Source organism: Microcaecilia unicolor, chromosome 6 (genome assembly GCF_901765095.1).
Source record: "Microcaecilia unicolor chromosome 6, aMicUni1.1, whole genome shotgun sequence".
In the NCBI taxonomy this organism is placed as follows: Eukaryota; Metazoa; Chordata; class Amphibia; order Gymnophiona; family Siphonopidae; genus Microcaecilia; species Microcaecilia unicolor.
The window spans coordinates 71,925,240-71,947,316 of NC_044036.1; the positions used below are offsets into that span (position 1 = coordinate 71,925,240).

General features: G+C 44.2%; 1 protein-coding gene across 1 annotated transcript in view; it reads left to right on the forward strand.

Annotated features, from left to right (window-relative positions):
• KIAA1107 (KIAA1107 ortholog) overlaps positions 1 to 22,077 on the forward strand; it is a 195,734-nt gene that overhangs the window by 20,568 nt on the left and 153,089 nt on the right. The window contains 1 exon segment of the mRNA XM_030205681.1: positions 17,455 to 17,544. Within this exon segment, the coding sequence (XP_030061541.1) occupies positions 17,455 to 17,544 (90 nt within the window).

The window sequence follows — 22,077 nt, forward strand, 5'->3', positions numbered from 1 at the left end:
TAGTCTGTTTTTATCGATCAATAGTGTTTCCAGCCTCTTTTTTTTTCCCACCACTGTATGAATAGAGTGCAAGAGAGCAAATACTACTTACTTTGGACTGTAAGCAAGTATTTCAGATCTGCCTGCAGAGGACAAGATTAGGCAACAGGCTATCTCGGTTGCCTTTTTACTCTAGTAAAAGAGGTGTCCCAGTGCGGAAGAGAGCCCTATTCATATAGATCTCAGATTGTATTTTGTTCTACTAATCTAAAATAGTGATGGACAGTTGTTTAAAATGAATGCTTTTCTCTAATAAGTGTGCACTCTAAATAATAATAAGCAGAATACATTGCAATCCGCTTAAGTGCAAGGGTCTGGGACCAAAGAAATACATGCAGTTAACCGGAGCGTGCACTTAACCGGTCTGAACCAAAAAAGAAGCTGGACATCTGATAAACATATGTACAGTCCTATTATACGTACAGTATACAGTCTCTGTTAACTGACGTTAGGCTTACTTGAAGTAATCAGTCATAGTCTTCTGTACACTCTTGTGTCTGTGAGTTCCATAGACTACGTCTGCCAGATGGTAAAAACTGTCATAGCAGTGTAATCCAGTGGCCTCCAGATAGGCCCTCACGGTGTTGAGACTCTCCAGCGCTCTTGCAAAAGTGACAGGAGGTTTTTGAATTTCGTCAGCATGTGTCTCGCTGCTCATTTCATCATCTGTTTCATCATCAGCCGTTGCCTGCGTGTAGGTGTATATCTCGACATCAGTGCTGTCGTCAGCTGTTTGTAGTTTGTAATCAACAGCTACGTAGTGATGAAACTCCTCTTCAGTAACACCGGCTGGTATGTTGATAGCCTGTTCATCTGACGTGTTTGCAACAGCTGCATCTGTTTCATCCCTCTCCACATACCTAACAAAGCTTGCCCGCTTGTAGCAGTTCACAATGGTTGCCTGTGTAACATGATTCCAGTCTTCTTTCTGCATATGTAGGGAATCCAACAGTGGTAGATTACGAGCCAGTTCAACAGCACGTTTATGCTTACCAGTCTGGTCATCCATAACGCTCATCAGATGACGTAGCACAAGAGCCCGATAATGTTGTTTGAAATTGGCTATTATGCTCTGATCCATAGGTTGGATCAGAGAGGTAGTGTTTGGTGGCAGGAAGGCCACCTTGACGTTAGACAGCCTGACATCATCACTGTGTGCAGCACAATTATCACAAAGCAACAAAATCTGACAATTTTGTGCCCGCATCCTAGTGTCTAACTTCTTTAGCCACTGCTTCCAAATTTCCCCAGTCATCCATGAATTTGTATTAGCCTTGTATGACACAGGAAGTTGCTTAACATTCTTGAAGCAACGGGGCTGTTTGCTCTTTCCAATGACGAGTGGTTCCAACTTCTAACTCCCATCGATATTGAAACAGAGGATCATCAATCGGTCCTTCGATGTTTTATCTCCAGTAGTTTTGGCATGTTTGAATGCAAGTGTTCCATCAGGAATCGCTCGCCAGTAGAGACCGTTTTCTTCAGCATTGAAAATGTCACGAGGTGCAAACTCGTTCAAGATGGTAGGAAGAAGTGAAACAACCCAATTTTCAGCACCAAAGTCATCAGCATCTTGTTTTTCAACATGTTGTTCCTCTCCTTCCATCTTTCCAACCATCCAACAGCGGCTTTGAATTCAGTTAGTCCAAGACTTTCTGCTAGCTGATTAGCTTTCTCCATAAGCAGTGGACCACTGACAGGAAACTGTCTGCTCCTGACTTGAGAAAACCACCGAAGAAGAGCATCTTCTACCTCCTCAGCTTTTCCCGCCCGTTTTCATTTCCGGTATGGATTTGTATTGTTTTGCCAGTCTTCCAGAAGCTGGTCTTTCTGCTTCAAGATACGTGAAATTTGACTGGGATTGACACCGTATTCTTTAGCAATAGATGCTTGGCTTTGTTTTCTAATTTTTTAAGAACTTCTATTAGTTCAGCCAGTGTTAAAGTCTTACAGTTGCGCGACGACGACGACTCCAGTGTACACTCTAACAACATTCTTTCGCTTATTCTGCCTGTGGCAGTTAACCAACGAGATTTCAAATTTACCGCCTCTTTGTCACGTATCAGTTGGCATCCATATTCCGTGCGTGCGCTTTTGCGGAGTCTTTCCTTCAGAGGAGCGGTCTTAATCCATGCATACAAGCAAATCTTGCCCTTGTCAGTGTTGCGCTAAACCAAAGTTTGTCCCCATAGAAATTGATGGCGCCAGAAATGGAACCGAAGTACGGCATGCAGTTAAACAGAGCGTGCGCTTTTCCGATGTGCACTTAAATGGAGTGCACTGTATTTATATACCGTCTTTTCCAATTAGCTCAAGAATCGTTTATAGTAAAATAAAAGAAAATTTACATTTATGAAACATAAAACTTAAACATCTAAAGTAAACAAACCAAACACTTTCTAAGCATTCATTTTAAACACAGTTTTAAAAATATATACTTAGCTTATGTTAATGTTATGTAAATTCTTAGAAAATAACTAGGCCTTTAGCATATTGTGAAATATCAAATCATTTGTTTCATATTTAATTTTCAAAGGCAATGAATTCCACTGTAAAGGAGGCAGCTAAGCTTTTTTTTTTTTTTCTTGATTCTAGTCAAGTAGAAGAGTGCAGTACAAGTTCAAATTTGTTTATGTGTACAGAACTGGATCCTAAGCAAGGCGGAACATTGAATAAATTAGACAAATATAAAGGACAATTTCCGTATAAAATTAAAAAAAACCAAAATATAAGATTTTAAAATCAACTCTGACACCAACTGGCATTCAGTGGAGCTCCTTTAACAAAGAAGTAAACCCTTTCAAACATATTTTTATACAAAATGATCCTCATCACTGTGTTTGCTGACGAGATGATAGTGATTTAGAAATTCCCATATACAAAGAATTGCAGTAGTCTAGTCGTGCAAAATTCAATACTAGTTTCTTTAGATATTCCTGAGAGAAAAAAGAGTGAATTTGACATAAAAAATGCATCTGCAGAATAAACTATATAGTTAATCTGAGCTTTTCCATCTAAAATTGAATCTAACCATACTCCTGAACTATGAACAGTTGAGCAAAGAGAAATCATTTTATCTCTGAGCAAAAGAATCCAAGTGGGTAGAGGAAACTTCTTCCTCTTATCTAAAGTAATGAAATCTTATCTGAATTTAATTTCAATCTATGTTCAAACATTCAGTGAAATATTTTCCAAGCTAACAGCCATATACCTAAATATTTCATCTAAAGGATATGTTATTGGAAAAATTATCTGCACATCATCCACAAATGGCAAGGACAGATAAAGGTCAAGAATATATGTCATATTGCAATACATATTATGAGTTTATTTTAGTGGGCAGAATGGATGGACTGTGAAGATCTTATCTGCCATCATCTACTGTGTTACTATATGTTAAGTCAATCCTATTGAAATTTAGCTAATCATTTAGAGAGCTAAAGAAAACATTTAAACAAGATAGGTGACAGTGGTGAACCCTATTGGAACTGAAAACATGGTTGCCAGGTACCTGAGATTACATTAAACATCTTGACTTCATATTTACGATTCCTCAGAAAACCAGGACAGAACTACCCCTAGCAATTCCCATGGATTTGATTTTACTCCATATAGATCATGATCAACTAGATCATAAGTGGCCAATAAGTCTAGCTGTATTAATATAGATGGCCACTTGGGGCTTCTGATGATGATGTCAGTCAATGGAGGTGGAGCAAACATCATACCGTGGAACACTCCTGATGAAGATGAAATTTGCACTGCTCTGAGCTGCTAAAGATGGAAAACCAGTAGGTAAGGCAGTGGCCAAACACTCTCACAGTTAACACCATGGACATAATATTGGGAAAGTCTATGCACTAGGTGAAATGCACACTTTTCTTGTGTGCACTATGTTCTACTCTTGACATTAATAAAAAAAAAAAATCTTAAACACATTCCTTGGCATCCTAAAGCATTTTTACCTTAAATATTTTTCATTAAATGATCCACATAGGGAGATCACGTGACGCCATGACCAGGAGCGGTTGCTGAAACCTCCGCTCCGGCCAGCTTACCCACTTAACCCTCAAAATCAAGGGAAACGCCCCAGTAAAGAACCGCCAGACACCTTAACCCGCAAGAAGAAGGGAAGGTAATTAAATCGACGCTACTCACGGGAAAATCCATGGTGGCGAAAAGTGTCCGCCGAGACAAAGAAAAGACGCGGGCCGGCGAGGAAAAAATGGCGGCGCCGGCGAGCCCGGCTGCGACGGCCTTGAGCTCCGTGTGGGTAGCGGAGGTGGCGGCGGAGGTGACGGCCGCCATGGAGCCTCTGCTGGATCGACGACTGGGGCCCATCGACAGCAAAATAACGTTGGTCCAGGAAAACTTGGGACAGCTTACTAAAGAACTAGCGGAGTATCAGCAACGTCATGGAGCTCTCGAAGACAGAGTGCACAAAATGGAGGAGGAAAATATTAAGCTTAAAACCATGGTGGAAAGCTATGAAGGAAAGCTAGAAGACCTCGAGAACAGATCAAGGAGGAATAACTTAAGATTGGTGGGTCTGCCTGAGGCTTTGGAGACTGTAAACCTGTGGGTATTTTTGGAAAAATGGCTGCCAGAACAACTACAACTCCCAGAAGCCCTGGGAATGCTCCAGATAGAGCTCATCGAGTGGGGCCCAAGCCTGTGGAAGCTACACGCCCGAGAGTGGTGATCTGCCGCATCTTAAACTTTGCGCACAAAGAGGCAATACTGCAAGCTTTAAGGAAAGATCAGGAGCTGCAATATGGGAACAAAAAGATCTTATGCTTCCAGGATTACTCGGCGGCGGTGGCGATGCAGAGAAGGAAGTTCTCGCCTATATGCACTAAACTTTTTGAAAAGAAAATTCGATTTGCACTGCAATATCCAGCTAAATTAAGAGTCACCTACCAAGCGGTCACACAGGTCTACACAACGACTGAACAAGCGCAAGCTTTTTTGAACTCTGTGGAACACCGCTGATAGAGAGGTTAAATTGAAGCTCAGAGGAGATCTGATGGAAGATGAGATCGAGGGGCACATGGATAAAATATGTTGGATTACAAAAAGTTAATTAGAGTTGGAGGATGTTCAGACCCAATTTAATGGGCGGAGATGATGGATCGATGAGATTGTGGCCACAGGAGGCAGCCTGGGAGAACATACTAGGCAACTAGAATTCCTTGGGCACGCGCTGCAGAATGGCTTGAGCAGAAGTCTGGGATTATTGCATAGAATACTACAGAGCATCGAAGCACAATCACTGTACCGAAGAATTGAAGCGATTTTTGCCAAAGCGGCCTGGATTAATACCAGAAGGCCACTACAGGAGGCTGACCTGGGGATATTCTCGAAGAGGGCTGCGGAGGATTCTCCCTACAGATCAGAGAGACAGCCTGAGAACTCTGGAATAAGGTTTTGTGTAGTTTGTTAAATGTTGTTTTTTTCTTTTTTTCTGGACAAACTGGAAAAGTTACATAATCATAAATTAGAGTTATACTGAGGAGAGGAAGTCGAAGGGAAACATTTTGTGTTAGATGGTATACGAGAGGGAGGGGGGTAGGAGGTGTTAAACGTGATGGTCTCTTTTAGAGGCCTGGGTTTATAAGAAGGGAAGTTGGGGTTTAAGGGGATAGTTGGGGCTCCAAAAGGGGAAGAGGGGGGAATTGGGGGATGGGGGGGGATTGAGACCTGGAAGAGACGGCGACTGGGGCTTGAGAATAAACTAAAATGGCTAAGGATAGAGCATGAGGAGGGGTGGAGGCTGGGACATCCCTCTTCTATGAATAAATGGTATACATCTTGTGATCAGATTTTTTATGGGACCTGGGTCCACTAAAAATAGTTACATGGAATGTGGGAGGGATCTCGTCCCCAATTAAACGCTCAAAAATTTTGCAACATTTACAAAGACATAAAGTAGATATAGCCTTCCTCCAAGAAACCCATCTATCGGCTGGGGAACATGCTAAATTGCGAACCTGGTGGGTGGGGGATTGTGTATCGGCAGCGGCACAAGGAAAGAAAGGGGGGGTTGCCATCCTGTTTCGAAAAGGAATAGTGGATAAGGTGGAAGTGAACTTCACAGACCCAGGGGGTAGATTTCTGCTGTGTGAGGCCCATGTGCAGCGCCAAATTATGTTGTTTGGCAATGTATATGCTCCGAACCAATATGATCGGAAGTTCTATAAGATGATCACTTCACGACTGTTAATGAGCAAATCTTTGCCCATAATAACAGGGGGAGACTTTAATATGGTGATGGACCCCTCGATTGACAGTACTGGGGCTAGGAGGAATGAGCTCAGACAGGAGTCGCGGGGGCTGCCTAATCTTTGCCGACAGGTGGGGCTAGTGGATGTCTGGAGGACTCTCAACCCACAGGGGAGAGACTACACACATCTCTCGAGGGCGCACGGCACACAGGCTAGAATTGATTATCTGTTGATTTCAGAACCGATGTTCAATTCAGTGATGGCATCTGCAATAGGAGCAGATGTGATATCGGATCATGCTTGGGTGGAAATGAGCTGGACGCCTCGGGAAGAGAGGGGAGGGGCACAGAGATGGGTATTCCCCACAGAGCTATATCGAGATCAAGATTTCAGGGCCTCCATACACCAGAGTTGGCGGGATTATAAAACACACAATGCAATGCATGTTGAAGACCCGGTTCTGTACTGGGAGACGGCTAAGGCAGTACTTCGAGGGGACATCATTAGCTATATGGCTCACAAACGTAAAGCTCGGAATAGAGAGATACTGAGGGTGAGTCAACTAGTATGCCAGGCTCGGAGAAGATATGGGCAACGGGCCTCCACTGAGAATAGACAACATTTGATGCTCTTGCAGACTAAATTAAATGAAATACTTCATCATAAAGCAGTTAAATCGCAAATTTACTATAAATACCAATTATATAAGCATGGGAACAAGTGTGGTCGTTTGATGGCGCGCCTGATTGCAACCAAACAGGGGAAAACCAGGATTTTGACTATGAAGAAGAGGCAAGGAGAGCGAGTCCACACGGACAAGGAAATTAGTGAGGGTTTCTACCAATATTACAAAAAATTATATGAGGCCCCGCCAGATGATGGTCTGACGGGAGACTCCTACTTAGATCAGATGGGTTTACCAACGCTATCCCCCCAGGAGGCACAACAACTGAATACTCCTATTACATCAGACGAGGTGTTCCTGGCGATTAATCAAAGTGTACTGCTTAAGGCGCCGGGAGTAGACGGCTACCGGGCGGAGTTTTACAAGATCATGGGAGAAGAGATCACTGAGCCCTTAGCTGCAATGTTTAATATATTAATAGAGCAGGAAAGGATGCCTCCGAATTTAAATATAGCCTGTATTATAGTACTCCCCAAGAAAGGGAAGGATCCGGAACTAGTTGAATCATACAGGCCCATTTCGCTGTTAAATTAGGAAGTGAAATTGATGGCTAAGATCTTAGCGAACAGATTAGCGAGAATTTTGCCGAACCTTATACACGACTCCCAGGTGGGGTTTGTGAGGGGACGGAAAGTCACTAAGAATGTTTGTAAGGTGCTGGCCTCATTAGAAGCCAGACGTCGAGGGAAGGAAAATTCTTTGTTAATCAGCTTCGACGCTGAAAAAGCTTTTGATAAAGTAAAATGGAATTTCCTATATGCTGTTCTTCAGAAATATGGCTTCACGGATCGATTTCTATCAGGGATCAAAGCATTGTATTCAGCGCCAAGGGCTAGAATATCGGTAAATGGGATTGAGACACAAGATTTTGAAATAGGCCGGGGAACACGCCAAGGTTGCCCTCTGTCACCGTTATTGTTTGTGCTATCACTGGACCCCTTATTGAGAGAAATTGAGGAACAGAAAGCGGTGGCAGGGGTAAAGATAGGAAGCGAGGTCTTTAAGGTAGCGGCTTTCGCAGATGACATCTTGGTCCATTTAACAGACCCACAAGAATCTCTGAACGCTCTATTAGAGATATTCTCCGAATACGGAGACTATGCGGGCCTCAGTTTGAACCTAGAAAAATCAGAGGCCTTGGCCTCCTCAGAGGACGTGTGGAGGCGGTGGAGAGGCGAGTTCCCTCTGAGAAAAGCACAAAACTCCTTTAGGTATCTCGGAATCTTGATGCCTATGGATCTCTCGCGGTTGTATGATCTGAATATTACTTGGCTGTTAGAGGAGACCCAGCAGGTGCTACAAGGATGGATGGATTTGCCGTTATCAGTGTTAGGGAGAGTAAACATGATTAAAATGGTGTTGTTCCCCAAATGGCTTTATGTGATGCAGACCATCCCAATTTGGCTCCGACGGAAAGACCTAAAAAGTTTTTACAAGCTTGCATCAAAGTTCTGCTGGAGAGGCAAGAAGCCGCGGGTTCGCTTCTCACGATTAGTGGGGAGTTGGAGTCGAGGAGGAATGGGCATGCCAAATTTAGAATTATACAATAAAGCATGTCACTTGAGATATCTGGGAGATTGGTGTTTAGACACGCAACAATATACTCCTACGGCGTTGGAGGCGGCGCTCTGGGAACCGCACCATCTTTTTTCGCTTTTACACCACAAAACACGAGATTTACCGGAGGGATTCAGTGGAGGTGTGTTGTTGCGATCTCTCCGGGAGGTGTGGGGAGTGCTTACTCGCCAACTGGGGGGGGACCCAACAGTAACAGATTTGATAACCATACGTGGGAACAGTGCATTTTTACCAGGATTGTCAAGCCGACATTTTGTTGAATGGGCTAGACGGGGAGTTTCTAAATTGGAACACCTGGTGGGCGAAGATGGGCAGCCTCTTACCGATGAGGAGTTATTGGGAAAGGTAGGCGACTCCTGGGGGAATAGATTTGCAATATGTCAGGTGCGACATTACCTCACTTCTTTACCGACAGATCCCTTGAGAACTCGGTTGGGGGAAAGGATACGAGAATTTTTTCACTCCTTTGGTGAGGGAGGAATCACAATATCCTCGCTTTATAAAACAATATCAGGATGGCTGCCCCCCAGGGACTATAGACAGCTAAGGAGTGCTTGGGAAAAGGAATTGGGAGTTGCAGTGACCTCCTGGGACATCACTAAATCAATAGCACGAATACCCCTGTTAGTATCGGATGCTCGTTTGAGAGAATGTGCTTATCGCTGCATCCATAGGGGATATGTAACTACAGCTCAATTAGCACATATGGGAGGAAATCGAAGCCCGGACTGTCTTAAATGTGGAAGACATCCTGGCACAATGCTGCACATGTTTTGGAGCTGCCCAATTTTAAAAAGGTTCTGGGCTCGAGTTCGAGGATTTTGGGAGGAGCGGTTAGGGCAGCGGATTTTGGGGACAGTTGAGCAACTGATTTTAGACATCCCGGGGTCCTTTAGAGGGCAGAATCGTTTTGAAACATTGATGCTCCGTAAGATGAGCCTCTTGGCCAGGAAATGTATTTTACAATACTGGACGGTCAAAGATCCTCCGGCTTACTGGCACTGGAGAAATCAGCTACATCAGCTGGTATCGTGGGAGGCGGGGGAATCTAGGCTCTCGCAGAAAAAGAGAGTTACATTTCTGGCTATCTGGGGCCCTTATTTGCAAAGTCTAAGCCCTAGAGGCCGTAGTTTGCTTTTAAATACAAGGTGAACTCTACGGGCTGAACTGAATGGTTAACCAGGTCTGGGGTAAAATGGGGGGGGAAGGGAGGGAATGGGAGAGGGCGGGGGGAGGACTGGTATGATTGATGGGATAATAATGTTGGCAAAAATTTATAAATGCTGTATGCTAGTTAGCAATTGTTGTATATATAGACTGAAACAGAGCTGGCATGACAATGTTGGTGCTGATACAATGTCAATAAAAAACGTTTGAAATTATGCAGAGGGGAAGGAGGAAGGGTTAGGGGGGGATGGGAGAAACTGTTAAAAAGTTTTGATGATGGACTTTATCATTGTATTTCTATTTTGAAAGTTTGACGGTGGCATTTGTGTTTATGCCAGATATTGGATGTAGTTATTTTGTTTCATCAATAAAAATGTTTAAATATAAATGATCCACATACAATATGGCGATGGCATCTCCAAGCTTACTTAGAAGTCAGCTGATCATTTAAGCCAATCGGCTAAACCAATGTCATCCATTCAAGTAGATGGTATGGCTAGGCAGACTGGATAGCTCATATGCAGGCTTATTTTAGAAAGAGAAGGGTGCCCATCTTTCGACACAAATCAGGAGATGGACGTCCTTCTCTCAGGGTCGCCCAAATCGGCATAATCGAAAGCCGATTTTGGGCGTCCTCAACTGCTTTCCGTCGCGGGGATGACCAAAGTTCCCGGGGGGGGGGGGTATCGGAAGCATAGCGAAGGCAGGACTTGGGCGTGCTTAACACATGGGCGTCCTCGGCCAATAATGGAAAAAAGAAGGGCGTCCCTGACGATCACTTGGCTGACTTTACTTGGTCCATTTTTTCTTGAGACCAAGCCTCAAGAAAGTGCCCGAACTGACTAGATGACCAGCGGAGGGAATCAGGGATGACCTCCCCTTACTCCCCCAGTGGTCACTAACCCCCTCCCACCCTCAAAAAAAAAAACTTTAAAAATATTTTTTGCCAGCCTCTATGCTAGCCTCAAATGTCATACCCAGCTCCCTGACAGCAGTATGTAGGTCCCTGGAGCAGTTTTAGTGGGTGCAGTGCACTTCAGGCAGGCGGACCCAGGCCCACCCCCCCACACCTGTTACAGTTGTGGTGGTAAATGTGAGCCCTTCAAAACCCACCACAAACCCACTGTACCCACATCTAGGTGTCCCCCTTCACCTCCTAGGATATGGTAGTGTTGTACAGTTGTGGGGAGTGGGTTTTGGGCGGCTCAGCATCCAAGGTAAGGGAGCTATGCACCTGGGAGCAATTTGTGGTCCACTGCAGTGCCCCCTAGGGTGCCCGGTTGATGTCCTGGCATGTCTGGGGGACCAGTGCACTACGAATGCTGGCTCCTACCACGACCAAATGGCTTGGATTTGGTCGTTTCTGAGATGGGCATCCTCGCTTTCCATTATCGCTGAAAGCCGGGGACGTCCATCTCTAAGGACGACTATCTGTAAGCTCGACCTAAATGTGGAGATTTGGGCGTCCCCGACCGTATTATCGAAACGAAAGATGGATGCCCATCTTGTTTTGATAAGGGGTTTCCCCGCCCCTTCGCAAGGATGCCCTCAGGGAAACTTGGACGCCCCGTTCGATTATGCCCCTTATGGTCTTTTATCTGCCTTCATTTTTCTCTGTTTCTATGTAAGTTCTTCATTTAACACATTTGGTGTTGCAAACGTATTTCCAAGTCACCTCGCTCCCACTCTACTGATAGTAGTATCTAACACTCTCCATCATATATCCAAGAACAGGTATTTCCTTGTCATCAGCAGATTAATCCAGAAGCAGATGGGTTCTGTGTGTCTACCAGCAGGTGGAAATAGAGAACATTAACTGAACCGTGCTATATAGGACAGCTTACAGTCTGGTCAGCCAGTATCCTCTATCTCCAGCAGGCTGTGGACAGCTTCTCATCTGCATCTGGTCTTTTACTTGGTGGCTCCTGTTCCTTCTGGTTCAGTTGATCCTGAGGTGGTAGGCTTTAGCTGATGCCTCCTGGGGTACATCTGATGGTACCAGGTCCCTCCCCTGGCCTCAGGCTTCCCCTTCCTCGCCTGAAGGCTCTCCTGGAAAAAAAAAGAACTTCTCACTGCTAGTCTCTCTGGCACTGAAGGGTCAGTTTCAGTAGCCACAATTTCCATTTTCTGTGGGCGGCATTTCACTTGGGGGATGAGAAAACCTAAATCCAGTTCCCCAGACATTTCTGAGCAAAGCCACTGGCATCATCCTCTGGTGGGAATGCGGTGAGTACTGCTTTAAATCTTTAATTGCTGTTGGGGTTTTTTCCTGTTCCCACTATTTACTTTTGCGTTGCTCCGGTACCACGGTGTTGTGTTTGGCGGTCCCTTTTCGTTGGCAGTGTTGGTTTGGGGGTCTGGGGTTTTGCTGAGGTGAGTTATAGACAGTGCTGAGGATTCCCGTACTCTGCCCTCCACCTCTGTGTCAGGGTTTGCAACAGGTGCCGTTTTGGAACCGCATGCTTCTTCAGTACTTTTTTTTTTTTTTAATTCAGTTCTCTCTGCTGCTTCGGGGCAGGTAGGGACTTCAGCTGCTGATGTGAATACTTCCTCAGGCTGAGGACATGGGGATGCTTCTCTCCAAGCTGCATGGGTACCCTTTTCGCCCAAGTTCATTCCATTAATGCACCAGGCATATTTAATGAAGAGGACCCATCCTTCTCCTGCATCTTTGGCTCAGGGTTCAGGTTCTGCTGAGCCTATCTTTTCTAAGTGACAGAGAGTGGACACAGTCACTACTTTGGCTCCAGTCTCACCACCTCTTCTCCCCGTTTTTGAAGGAGGGGGGTTTTGGTCCAGTTGCTGGCCTCACTGGCTTTAAATGATGTAGATGATTCCACAGCAGTTCAAATTTTCCTGCCTTCATTGTCAGTGCGCTAGAAGTTCTTAATATCTCTGAACCCTCACCCCTGTCTTCCTCTGCTGCCAATTCATTGATTGTTAGTATCAAGAATCCGTGCACGTTTCTGGTGCACAAGGCCATGCAGGAGCTCATTTTGGCACAGTGGGTGTTGCTGGACACCAGTCTCTAGGTGGCCAGGAGCATGGCTAGGTTGTATCCCATCCCTCCCAAGGAGCTTGACCAGTTGAGGCCCCTGCGGTGGATTCACTGATGATGGTGGTCACCAAGAAGACTACTCTCCCGGTGAAGGGTGGCATTGCCCTTAAGGGCGCCCAGGATAGAAAGCTAGAGTCTATTCTCATTTGAGGTGTTTGGCCTGTCCTTGTAGGCTTCTATTTGTAGTTCATATGCTGCTCACTCCTATTTGGCCTGGGTGCAGCGGGTGGCGGATTCCTTTGTAGATATGAAGGCTGTTCAGCCTATAGACTTCCTTTCCCTGGAAAGAGGCTGGCTTATCTGGCAGGTGCCTTGTATGATTTGATCAGGGCCTCCGTAAAGCACATTGTGCTTTCAGTTACAGCTTGGTGCTTGTTGTGGCTTTGGCACTGGTCTGCTGACGATGCCTCCAAGCAATGCCTGACAAAGCTCCGGTTTCAAGGGAGGCTTCTGTTTGGGGAGCACCTGGAAAAATTGGTCAAAGGCCTGGGGGAGGCCAAAGTCCGCCGTTTGCCTGCGGTAAGACGTGTCTTTCCATGTTCCCCAGGCGTGGCCCTGGCTGCATGAGGACAGGCGCTACTGGCCTCGACGGTCTCCTTCCTTCTCCAAGTCCAAATATTCGGCACGACAGTCCTTTTGGGGGGCACAAATGGGTTGGCCAGCTGGCAGCCTGCTGCCTCCTGTGCCATACAATGATGGGGTGCCAGTCCACTCTTTCCCCTTGTGATAGGGGGTCATCTTTCCAACTTTTACGAGGAGCGGTCCAAAATTACATTGGATTGGTGGGTGCTGGACATTTATCAGTGGGGTTACATCAGATTGGTGGGTGCTGGACTTTATCAGCAGCAGTTACAAGTTAGTTTTCCTCTCCCATTGCACATTTTGTTTGGGTCTCCCCGTACAGTGCCAGGCTCAAGCAGGCAGCAGTCTACCATTCAAAGTCTGCTTTCCCAGGGGGCTATTCAGCCTGTTCGGTCTAACAATTGGAGATGTGGCCATTACTCTATCTTTTGTGGTGCTGAAAAAGGGTGACTCCTTTCGTTTGGTGCTTGACCTTGAGGGTCAACAAGTCTCTACAGGTGTGCCACTTTTTGCATGGAGACCCTGCGATCAGTCATAGTAGCGGTTTGGCTGGGAGAGTTCCTCATGCCTTTGGACCTCAAGGAAGCATATTTCCACATTCTGATCTGCCTCCACACAGGCGCTTCTTGTGGTTTGCAGTGATAGATCAGCACTTTGAATTTCGAGCGATGCCCTTTGGGCTGGCCACAGGTCCCTGCACCTTCTCCAAGGTGATGGTGGTAGTGACCATGTTTCTCCATCGAGAGGGGATTCGAGTGCACCTGCATCTGGATGACTGGCTCATCCAGGCTTCCTCCTTCCAGGTGAGTCTAAGTGCCATGACAGGTGATGAAGGACTTGTGCTCCTTGTGCTGTGTTTAACATTCCCAAGAGTCAATTGTATCCAACGCAGATCCTGGAATACTTGGGGGTCTTCAATACCCTGTGGGGCCATGTTTTCCTTCTGCATCACCGGATAATCAAGCTGAGGGAATAGGTCTCCTTACTGGCTTGCCTGGCTCTGTGGACCTGGGATTATATTCAGTTCCTGGGCTCTTTAGCGACTGGAGGTGGTGCCATGGGCAAGGGCCTACATGACTCCTTTAGCAATCTCTTCTGAGCCACTGGTCGCTGGCATCTCACGACTTCGTCTGCGTTGGTCTCCTCAGGCCAGAGCCAGTCGCGCTGGGATGTTGCTGGCCACCCCGCAATGGGTTGTGGTTGTGACAGATGATGTGAGCCTTCAGGGATCTGGGGTGCATTGTCTCCATTGCATTGCTCAGGGACTCTGGTCGTCGGTGGAGGTCTCGTGGCCCCTCAGTCGCCTGGAGCTTCAGGTGGCCTGGCTGGCGCTCCAGACATTTCTGGACACTTGGCCTGGCTGTCTGTCCAGACATTTCAGGACATACTTTCGGGGTGCCCAGTTCGGGTGCTGTCCGACAATCAGACCACCGTGGCATCCATCAACAGGTAGGGTGGCACACGCACTGTTGGCCTCGCTCTGGAGGCCTATCTCCTGATTCAGTGGGTGGCACGATGGGTTCCTTTTGATCTCAGTCCGTCTGTATACATTTAGCATCCTAGCAATATGAGCCACTATCTCAGCTGGACCTCTCTGGATCTTGTTGCGTGGGCGTTGTCTGAGACAGCCTTCCACCTGGTGATGCAGAAGTGGGACACTCCAGCTCTGGAACTCGTAGCTTCAGAGTGCAATGCAAAGGTGCCCCAGCTGAAGAAAGGAGTCCGGGTCTGCCAGCCTAGATTCTCTGCTCCAAGAGTGGCCCTGGAGGAAGCTGCTGTATGTCTTCCCTCCCTGGCCTCTGATCGGCCAGGTCTTTTGGAAGATTCAGTGCCATCCTGGTCAGGTTATCCTTATAGCCCCAGACTGGCCCAGGAGACCTTGGTATGCGGATCTGGTGCGCCTTCTGGTGGGCAGTCCCTTTTGACTTCCTCTTCGGAGAGATCTGCTGTTTCAGGGGCACATCTGCATGGAGGATCCCTCCCCCTTTGTTCTTAGGCTACCTGGCTCTTGAGAGGGCACACCTGAGGCAGAAAGGCTGTTTGGACGGTGTCATTCCATCTGTCGCACTTATGTGCGAGTCTGGCATTTGAGGCTCTGCAGGCCCTGTTGTTGCAGGTTTTGGCATTCTTACAGATTCAGGTTGCAGCATTAGCTTGTTATAGGGGTACACTCGCCAACTCTTCTTTGGCGGTGCATCCAGACTTCATTCGCTTTCTCAAGGGGGTTCTCCATCTTAAAGCCCTGATTTGAGGCTCCACTGGGGAGCAGTCTGATTCTGTGGGCTTTACAGTTGCCTCCTTTTGAGCCTTTTCGGATGGCGATAATTAAGGATCTCACCTTGAAGACATGGTTTCTGGTGGTGATTTCTGTCCAGCACATTTGAGTTTCTGGTGGTGATTTCTGTCCAGCACATTTGAACTCCAAGTTCTTTCCTGTCAGGATATGTTCCTCTGTTTTACTGAGGTGGGCATATCCCAGCATAAGGTCCCCTCCTTCTTGCTTAAGATGGTTTCAGTTTTCTACCTCAATCAGTCGTTTCTCCCAGTGTTTGAGGGAGGCCTATGGGGGTGCCTTTCATTCTCCTTGTTCCCTGGACATCTGACTGGTGCTAATGCATTATCTGGAGATCATTAATAAATTCTGCAGATCAGATCATCCTTTTGTATTCTTAGGCCCCAATTGGGCTTCCTCCAAGGCTACAGTGTTGCGTTAGATCAAGGACTGTATGTCCTCGGTGTGCTATTCATTTCTGAATTCATCTGCTTGATGACAAGGAAGGTAAAATTATGTCTTACCTGATGATAATTTTCTTTCCTTTAGTCATAGCAGATAAATCCAGAACCCCATCCTAATGGACTCTGCTTCTGTTCTTGATTTCTTGGTTCAGGTTTGTTGTGGGAGTTGATTCATTGTTAGAATAGTTCCTGTTTGGGCCTTCTTTTGTGGGGAAGGGGAAGTTTATGCCTATGTTTTTCTTGTCTTCTGCTTTGTGAGGGAATATACTGTTTGACCAGACTTCAAGCTGTCCTATAGAGAACATAAACAGAACCATGCAATATCTCCAACTGCCGGTAGATGACACAATTTATTTGTTTCTTGGATTCATCTGCTATGACTAAAGGAATGAAAATTATCAGGTAAGATATAACTTTACTGCCACCTACTGCCAATGGGACACCAATGAGGCAAGTTCATTAAGGGGAAAGGAAAATGGGCCTTTCTGCGTTTTTTGCAACTACATTGAAAGTGGTTTACATATTATATACAGGTACTTATTTGTATTTATTGTACCTGGGACGATGGAGTGTTAAGTTACTTGCCCAGAGTCACAAGAAGCTGCAGTGGGAATCAAATCCAGTTACCCTGGATTAAAGTCTATTGCACTAACCACTAGGCTACTCCTCCATTCTTAGTCCTAGATTTGGGGTTCATTTAATCATTTTGGCGGACAGTTCTTCCAACATAACATAGTATAAATCTCATGGGCATTGAATAAGGTATGTGACATATGTAGTGTAACAGGAAGTTAATGATCCAGTCCTATATATCTAAGTAGTTTGAGGATGAACCCATTCTCGACCATGTATAGAAAAAGAGCACCATTGGCAGTGACCGCAACTACCATGATTTCCTGTCTTCAATTGTCTGACCGGAGCAAACATTCAAAGAAATATATTCACCAACGGTAGTGTCCTTTTGGAATGCAAAAACTGGCTTGGCTTAGGAAATATATGCAGAAGTTCAAGCACATGCCAATTTTTACACACATTGGCACAATGTCTTTCTATGGGAGAAGCAGTTCCAATAGCTGTAGTATACATTCACTATAACATGATTAAGAAATTGCACCTTTAAAACTGCCATCTTTTCTCACATACTTGCCAACATACATACACATGTACAGACACACACAAACATGGATTCTTCCCCCCCCCCCACACACACACACAGAGGAGTTTGGAAGAATTAAATATAATGCATACTTTTCTCTCTTTTGTTAATGTAACATGAATGATGTCATAGAGCTCTTTTGAAGAGATTCTAGGAAACAGAACAGCAGTTTGTTTTGTAATGTAACGGTCAGAAATACTGTCTGAAGTAGTTGTACTTTCCCCTTCAGGGCCATTTTATGTGCCAGATCTAGTTACTTTACTGCTATGTTGAGTGGATGTTGGGCTGAGAGTTCCCAAGAACATATTACTCTTCAAGGGTAAGTAGACATATAGTTAAAAATGTCACTAAAATTTGTATCTGAAATGCCTCAGCTCGGTCTTTTAAAATTATACTTGGGGTTATAGGGATAGTGGGAGGTTGGGGATAAAGGATTGGGGTATTGTATGGCTCTTAAGGATCTTGTTCGATGTTGGGTTCTTTATTCATTCCATATTGCCTTTATCACTGTTTTCCATTAATGTCAAGGAGGGGAGGTGAGGGGATTTGAAGGGGAGGGGTGATGTACAAGTGGGATTGGTTGAGTTTTTAAAATAAAAATTGAGAGTTCGGATTGTTCAGTTGAGTGTTTATTGACATTTCCAATAAAAAAGATTTACAAATCATTTTTGATCTTATCCAAAGAAATGTAGAATATGGCAGCAGCTCTTAATGCTTCCAGGAATAGAGCAGCATTTTTTCTGTTTGACATGGCCAAGTCAACCATATCTTTTTAACATTTTAAATTTCTCTGTCGTCTACATTATGATTGGATGAAGAAATTTTTTTTCTTGATAATTTTCTTTCCTTTAGTCCTACTGGTCCAAACCCAGTGGATAGAGACAGAGAAACAAAAGTAGTTCTGTATAATTTCCCCCTTAAGGGCATCGTGCATCTTTAGATTACTCTGTATTTTGATTGACCAAATAGAGGTACTCCATGTTCATACATACGGTCAAATGTGTTCATCTTTTGTCTTTACCAAGAACGTACAGTAGTACTCTACTGACACACTGGGTAAGGAGGTGCCAGAAAGTCTATTGAGATAGGTAAGAAGAATTGTAAAATAGAAGTACTTCAGACTGAGAAATAAGAACAATTCAGAATGGAAGAATGTGCATTAATATTTAAGTAGGGAGGGTTTCTGGACTTATCTGGTGGAATAAACCAGACCAGTCCAGAACCAGTAGAATATAGCAAAGCAATTCTCAGTGTGGGTGGGGAAAGTGAAGACTTGTGCTGTGTGCCTTCATAGAGCTTCTGAACTATAGAGAGTTCAAGAACAAGAAAGTTATTAGTGCTAAAAGAAAATCCTTCAGAAAATGGAAGAAGGAACCGACTGAAAATAATAAGAAACGACATAAGGAATGTCAAGTCAAATACAAAGCACTGAATAGGAAAGCTAACAGGGACTTTGAAAAAAAGATTGCGTTGGAGGCAAAAGCACATAGTAAAAAATTTTTTAGGTATATTAAAAGCAGGAAGCCGGCAAGAGAATCAGTTGGACCGCTAGATGACTGAGGAGTAAAAGGGGCGATCAGGGAAGACAAAGCCGTAGCGGAGAGATTAAATGAATTCTTTGCTTCGGTCTTCACCAAGGAAGATTTGGGTGTGATAACGGTGCCGGAAATGGTATTCGAAGCTGACGAGTCAAAGAAACTTAGTGAATTCTCTGCAAACCTGGAGGATGTAATGGGGCAGTTCTACAAACTGAAGAGTAGCAAATCTCCTGGACCGGATGGTATTTATCCCAGAGTACTGATAGAACTGAACAATGAGCTTGCGGAGCTGCTGTTAGAAATATGTAATTTATCCTTAAAATCGAGCGTGGTACTGGAAGATTGGAGGGTGGCCAATGTAACGCCGAATTTTAAAAAAGGTTCCAGAGGAGATCAGGAAATTATAGACAGGTGAGTCTGACATCGGTGCCGGGCAAAATGGTAGAGATTATTATTAAGAACAAAATTACAGAGCATATTCAAAAGCATGGATTAATGAGACAAAGTCAACATAGATTTAGTGAAAGGAAATCTTGCCTCACCAAACATGTGGGTTAAGGTGAGCCAGTTGATATTGTGTATCTGGATTTTCAGAAGGCGTTTGACAAAGTACCTCATGAAAGACTCCAGAGGAAATTGGAGAGTCATGGGATAGGAGGTATTGTTCTATTGTGGATTAAAAACTGGTTACAAGATAGAAAACAGAGAGTAGGGTTAAATGGTTAGTATTCTCAATGGAGAAGGGTAGTTAGTGGGGTTCCCCAGGGCTCTGTGCTGGGACAGCTGCTTTTTAACATATTTATAAATGACCTAGAGATGGGAGTAACTAGTGAGGTAATTAAATTTGCTGATGACACAAAGTTATTCAAAGTCATTAAATCGCGGGAGGAACGTGAAAAATGACAAGAGGACCTTACGAGACTGGACATCTAAATGGCAGATGATGTTTAATGTGAGCAAGTGCAGTGATGCATGTGGGAAAGAGGAACCCGAATTATAGCTACGTCATGCAAGGTTCCACGTTAGGAGTCACGGACCAAGAAAGGGATCTAGGTGTCGTCGTCGATGATACGTTGAAACCTTCTGCTCAGTGTGCTGCTTCAGCTAAGAAAGCAAATAAAATGTTAGGTATTATTAGGAAAGGAATGAAAAACAAAAATGAGGATGTTATAATGCCTTTGTATCGCTCCATGGCGCGACCACACCTCGAATATTGTGTTCAATTCTGGTCGCCGCATCTCAAAAAGATATAGTGGAATTAGAAAAGGTGCAGAGAAGGGCGATGAAAATGATAAAGGGGATGGGACGACTTCCCTATGAGGAAAGGCTAAAGCGGTTAGGTTCTCTTCAGCTTGGAGAAAAGATGGCTGAGGGGAGATATGATAGAGGTCTATAAAATAATGAGTGCAGTATAACGGGTTGACGTGAATTGCAAAAATACTCGGACTAGGGGGCACAAAATGAAGCTACAAAGTAGTAAATTTAAAACGAATCGGAGAAAATGTTTCTTCACTCAACGTGTAATTAAACTCTGGAATTCGTTGCCAGAGAATGTGGTAGAGGCAGTTAGCTTAGCAGAGTTTAAAAAAGGTTTGGACGGCTTCCTAAAGTAAAAGTCCATAGACCGTTATTAAATGGACTTGGGGAAAATCCACCGTTTCTGGGATAAGCAGTATAAAATGTTTTGTACATTTTTGGGATCTTGCTGGGTATTTGTGATCTGGATCGGCCACTGTTGGAAACAGGATGCTGGGCTCGATGGACCTTTGGTCTTTCCCAGTATGGTAATACTTATGTACTTATGTAAATACATGGAATGACATCTTGCCCTGCATGGGGCTAAATTGATAGATTTCTTAGTTGTATTGAAGATAGTTTCTCTTATAGATGGAGTCTGTACTTCTTGGGGAGAAGACTATATACTCTCTCATCCTCCCAACACCAGCTCCTTGTTATAGACTTCTAGGTGAGAGTCTTGCTTGGCCTCCCTAACTCAGGCTCTCATTGACTGCCAAAGTTATATGGTCACTACCACTTAAGCTGTATTCTCGTCATTCCCTAAGAATGCCGACACATGTATTTGGAATAGCTTTCTATCATGTCAAGTAGTGCAAGAGTACATCTAAATTGACCTGTTTTTCAGCGCATTCATTGTCCTAGTGATGGGAATATAGAGCGTTTTCTGGTCCATCACCCTTTTTCAAAGCAGAGTGTGTGCTTCATAATTGTTCACATGTTTGAATGCAGCAGGACAGTGGGGCCTCAGTGATTTTATCTGAACTGCACTGAATTCTGCTCTGTTTACAAGGTGGCTCATTCAACTAGGAAATTGAGTCTGAAAAATGACAAATTATCCCTTAGTGTTGCCCAAAATGGGGCCAATAGAAAGTAATAAACAAGCTTCCAGGCAGAATCTGCTCATGGTAGAACCTTTTTTTTTTTTTAAATGCTAAATGTAACCACTCTTAAGAGCATTCAAGCCGTACTGATTTTCAGTACCCAGAGAGAGCAGCACAATAGCCTGGCCAGGTTACTCTGTTACTGAAAAGTGGGGTTTGTAAATACTCCATTTCCTTCTTCCCTGCCAGTTTCAGCCCTCTTTGCAGTGCACTCTAAGCTGTGGTACTGTTAAACGTTCCACCATGGAATTCTAGAAATCTATGCACTCACCCACAGATTTTCTTTTTCAAACTCTGCAAAGCCAAATGAAGGAGTGATAAAATGCACCTTACCACAGCCAAAGGTGGACGATGGAGGGGATTAGACTCGGTGGGCTTTGCATACTTATGAAGTTTATTTACCTATTTTGTTTATTTTGCTTTAAAAACAAAACCAAGTACATGTTTTCCATCATACATTCTTTCTGTGGTGTGCATGATATTGCTTATGTTTTAATCTCTGTAACTGTGCACAAAGATGTATGTGTGTGAATTCATGATTCCATATTATTGTTTTTATCCTTCAATTACTGATTTGCTTACATGTCTTTTTCAATATATATCTTTTCATACATGTTTTTACAACTCGTTTTATTTTCTTGTTATATTCACATGTGGTTCTTTATTTTATTCATGCATTTTATGTTTTTATGATTTTATTCATTTTGCACAATTATTTAATTTGTCAGTTCATGTTTTTATTTGATTTGGTATGTTTGATTCTATTTATTTTGTATAATTTCATTCATATCAATTCATAGTGCCTTTATTTGATTTGGTATGTTTATGTATTGTCTACAGACCCCTGAGGCAATCTTTTTCTCAAGCCGAAACACAGTCCCATGTTTGGTCCTTTTTGCTTTTTAATAAACTACA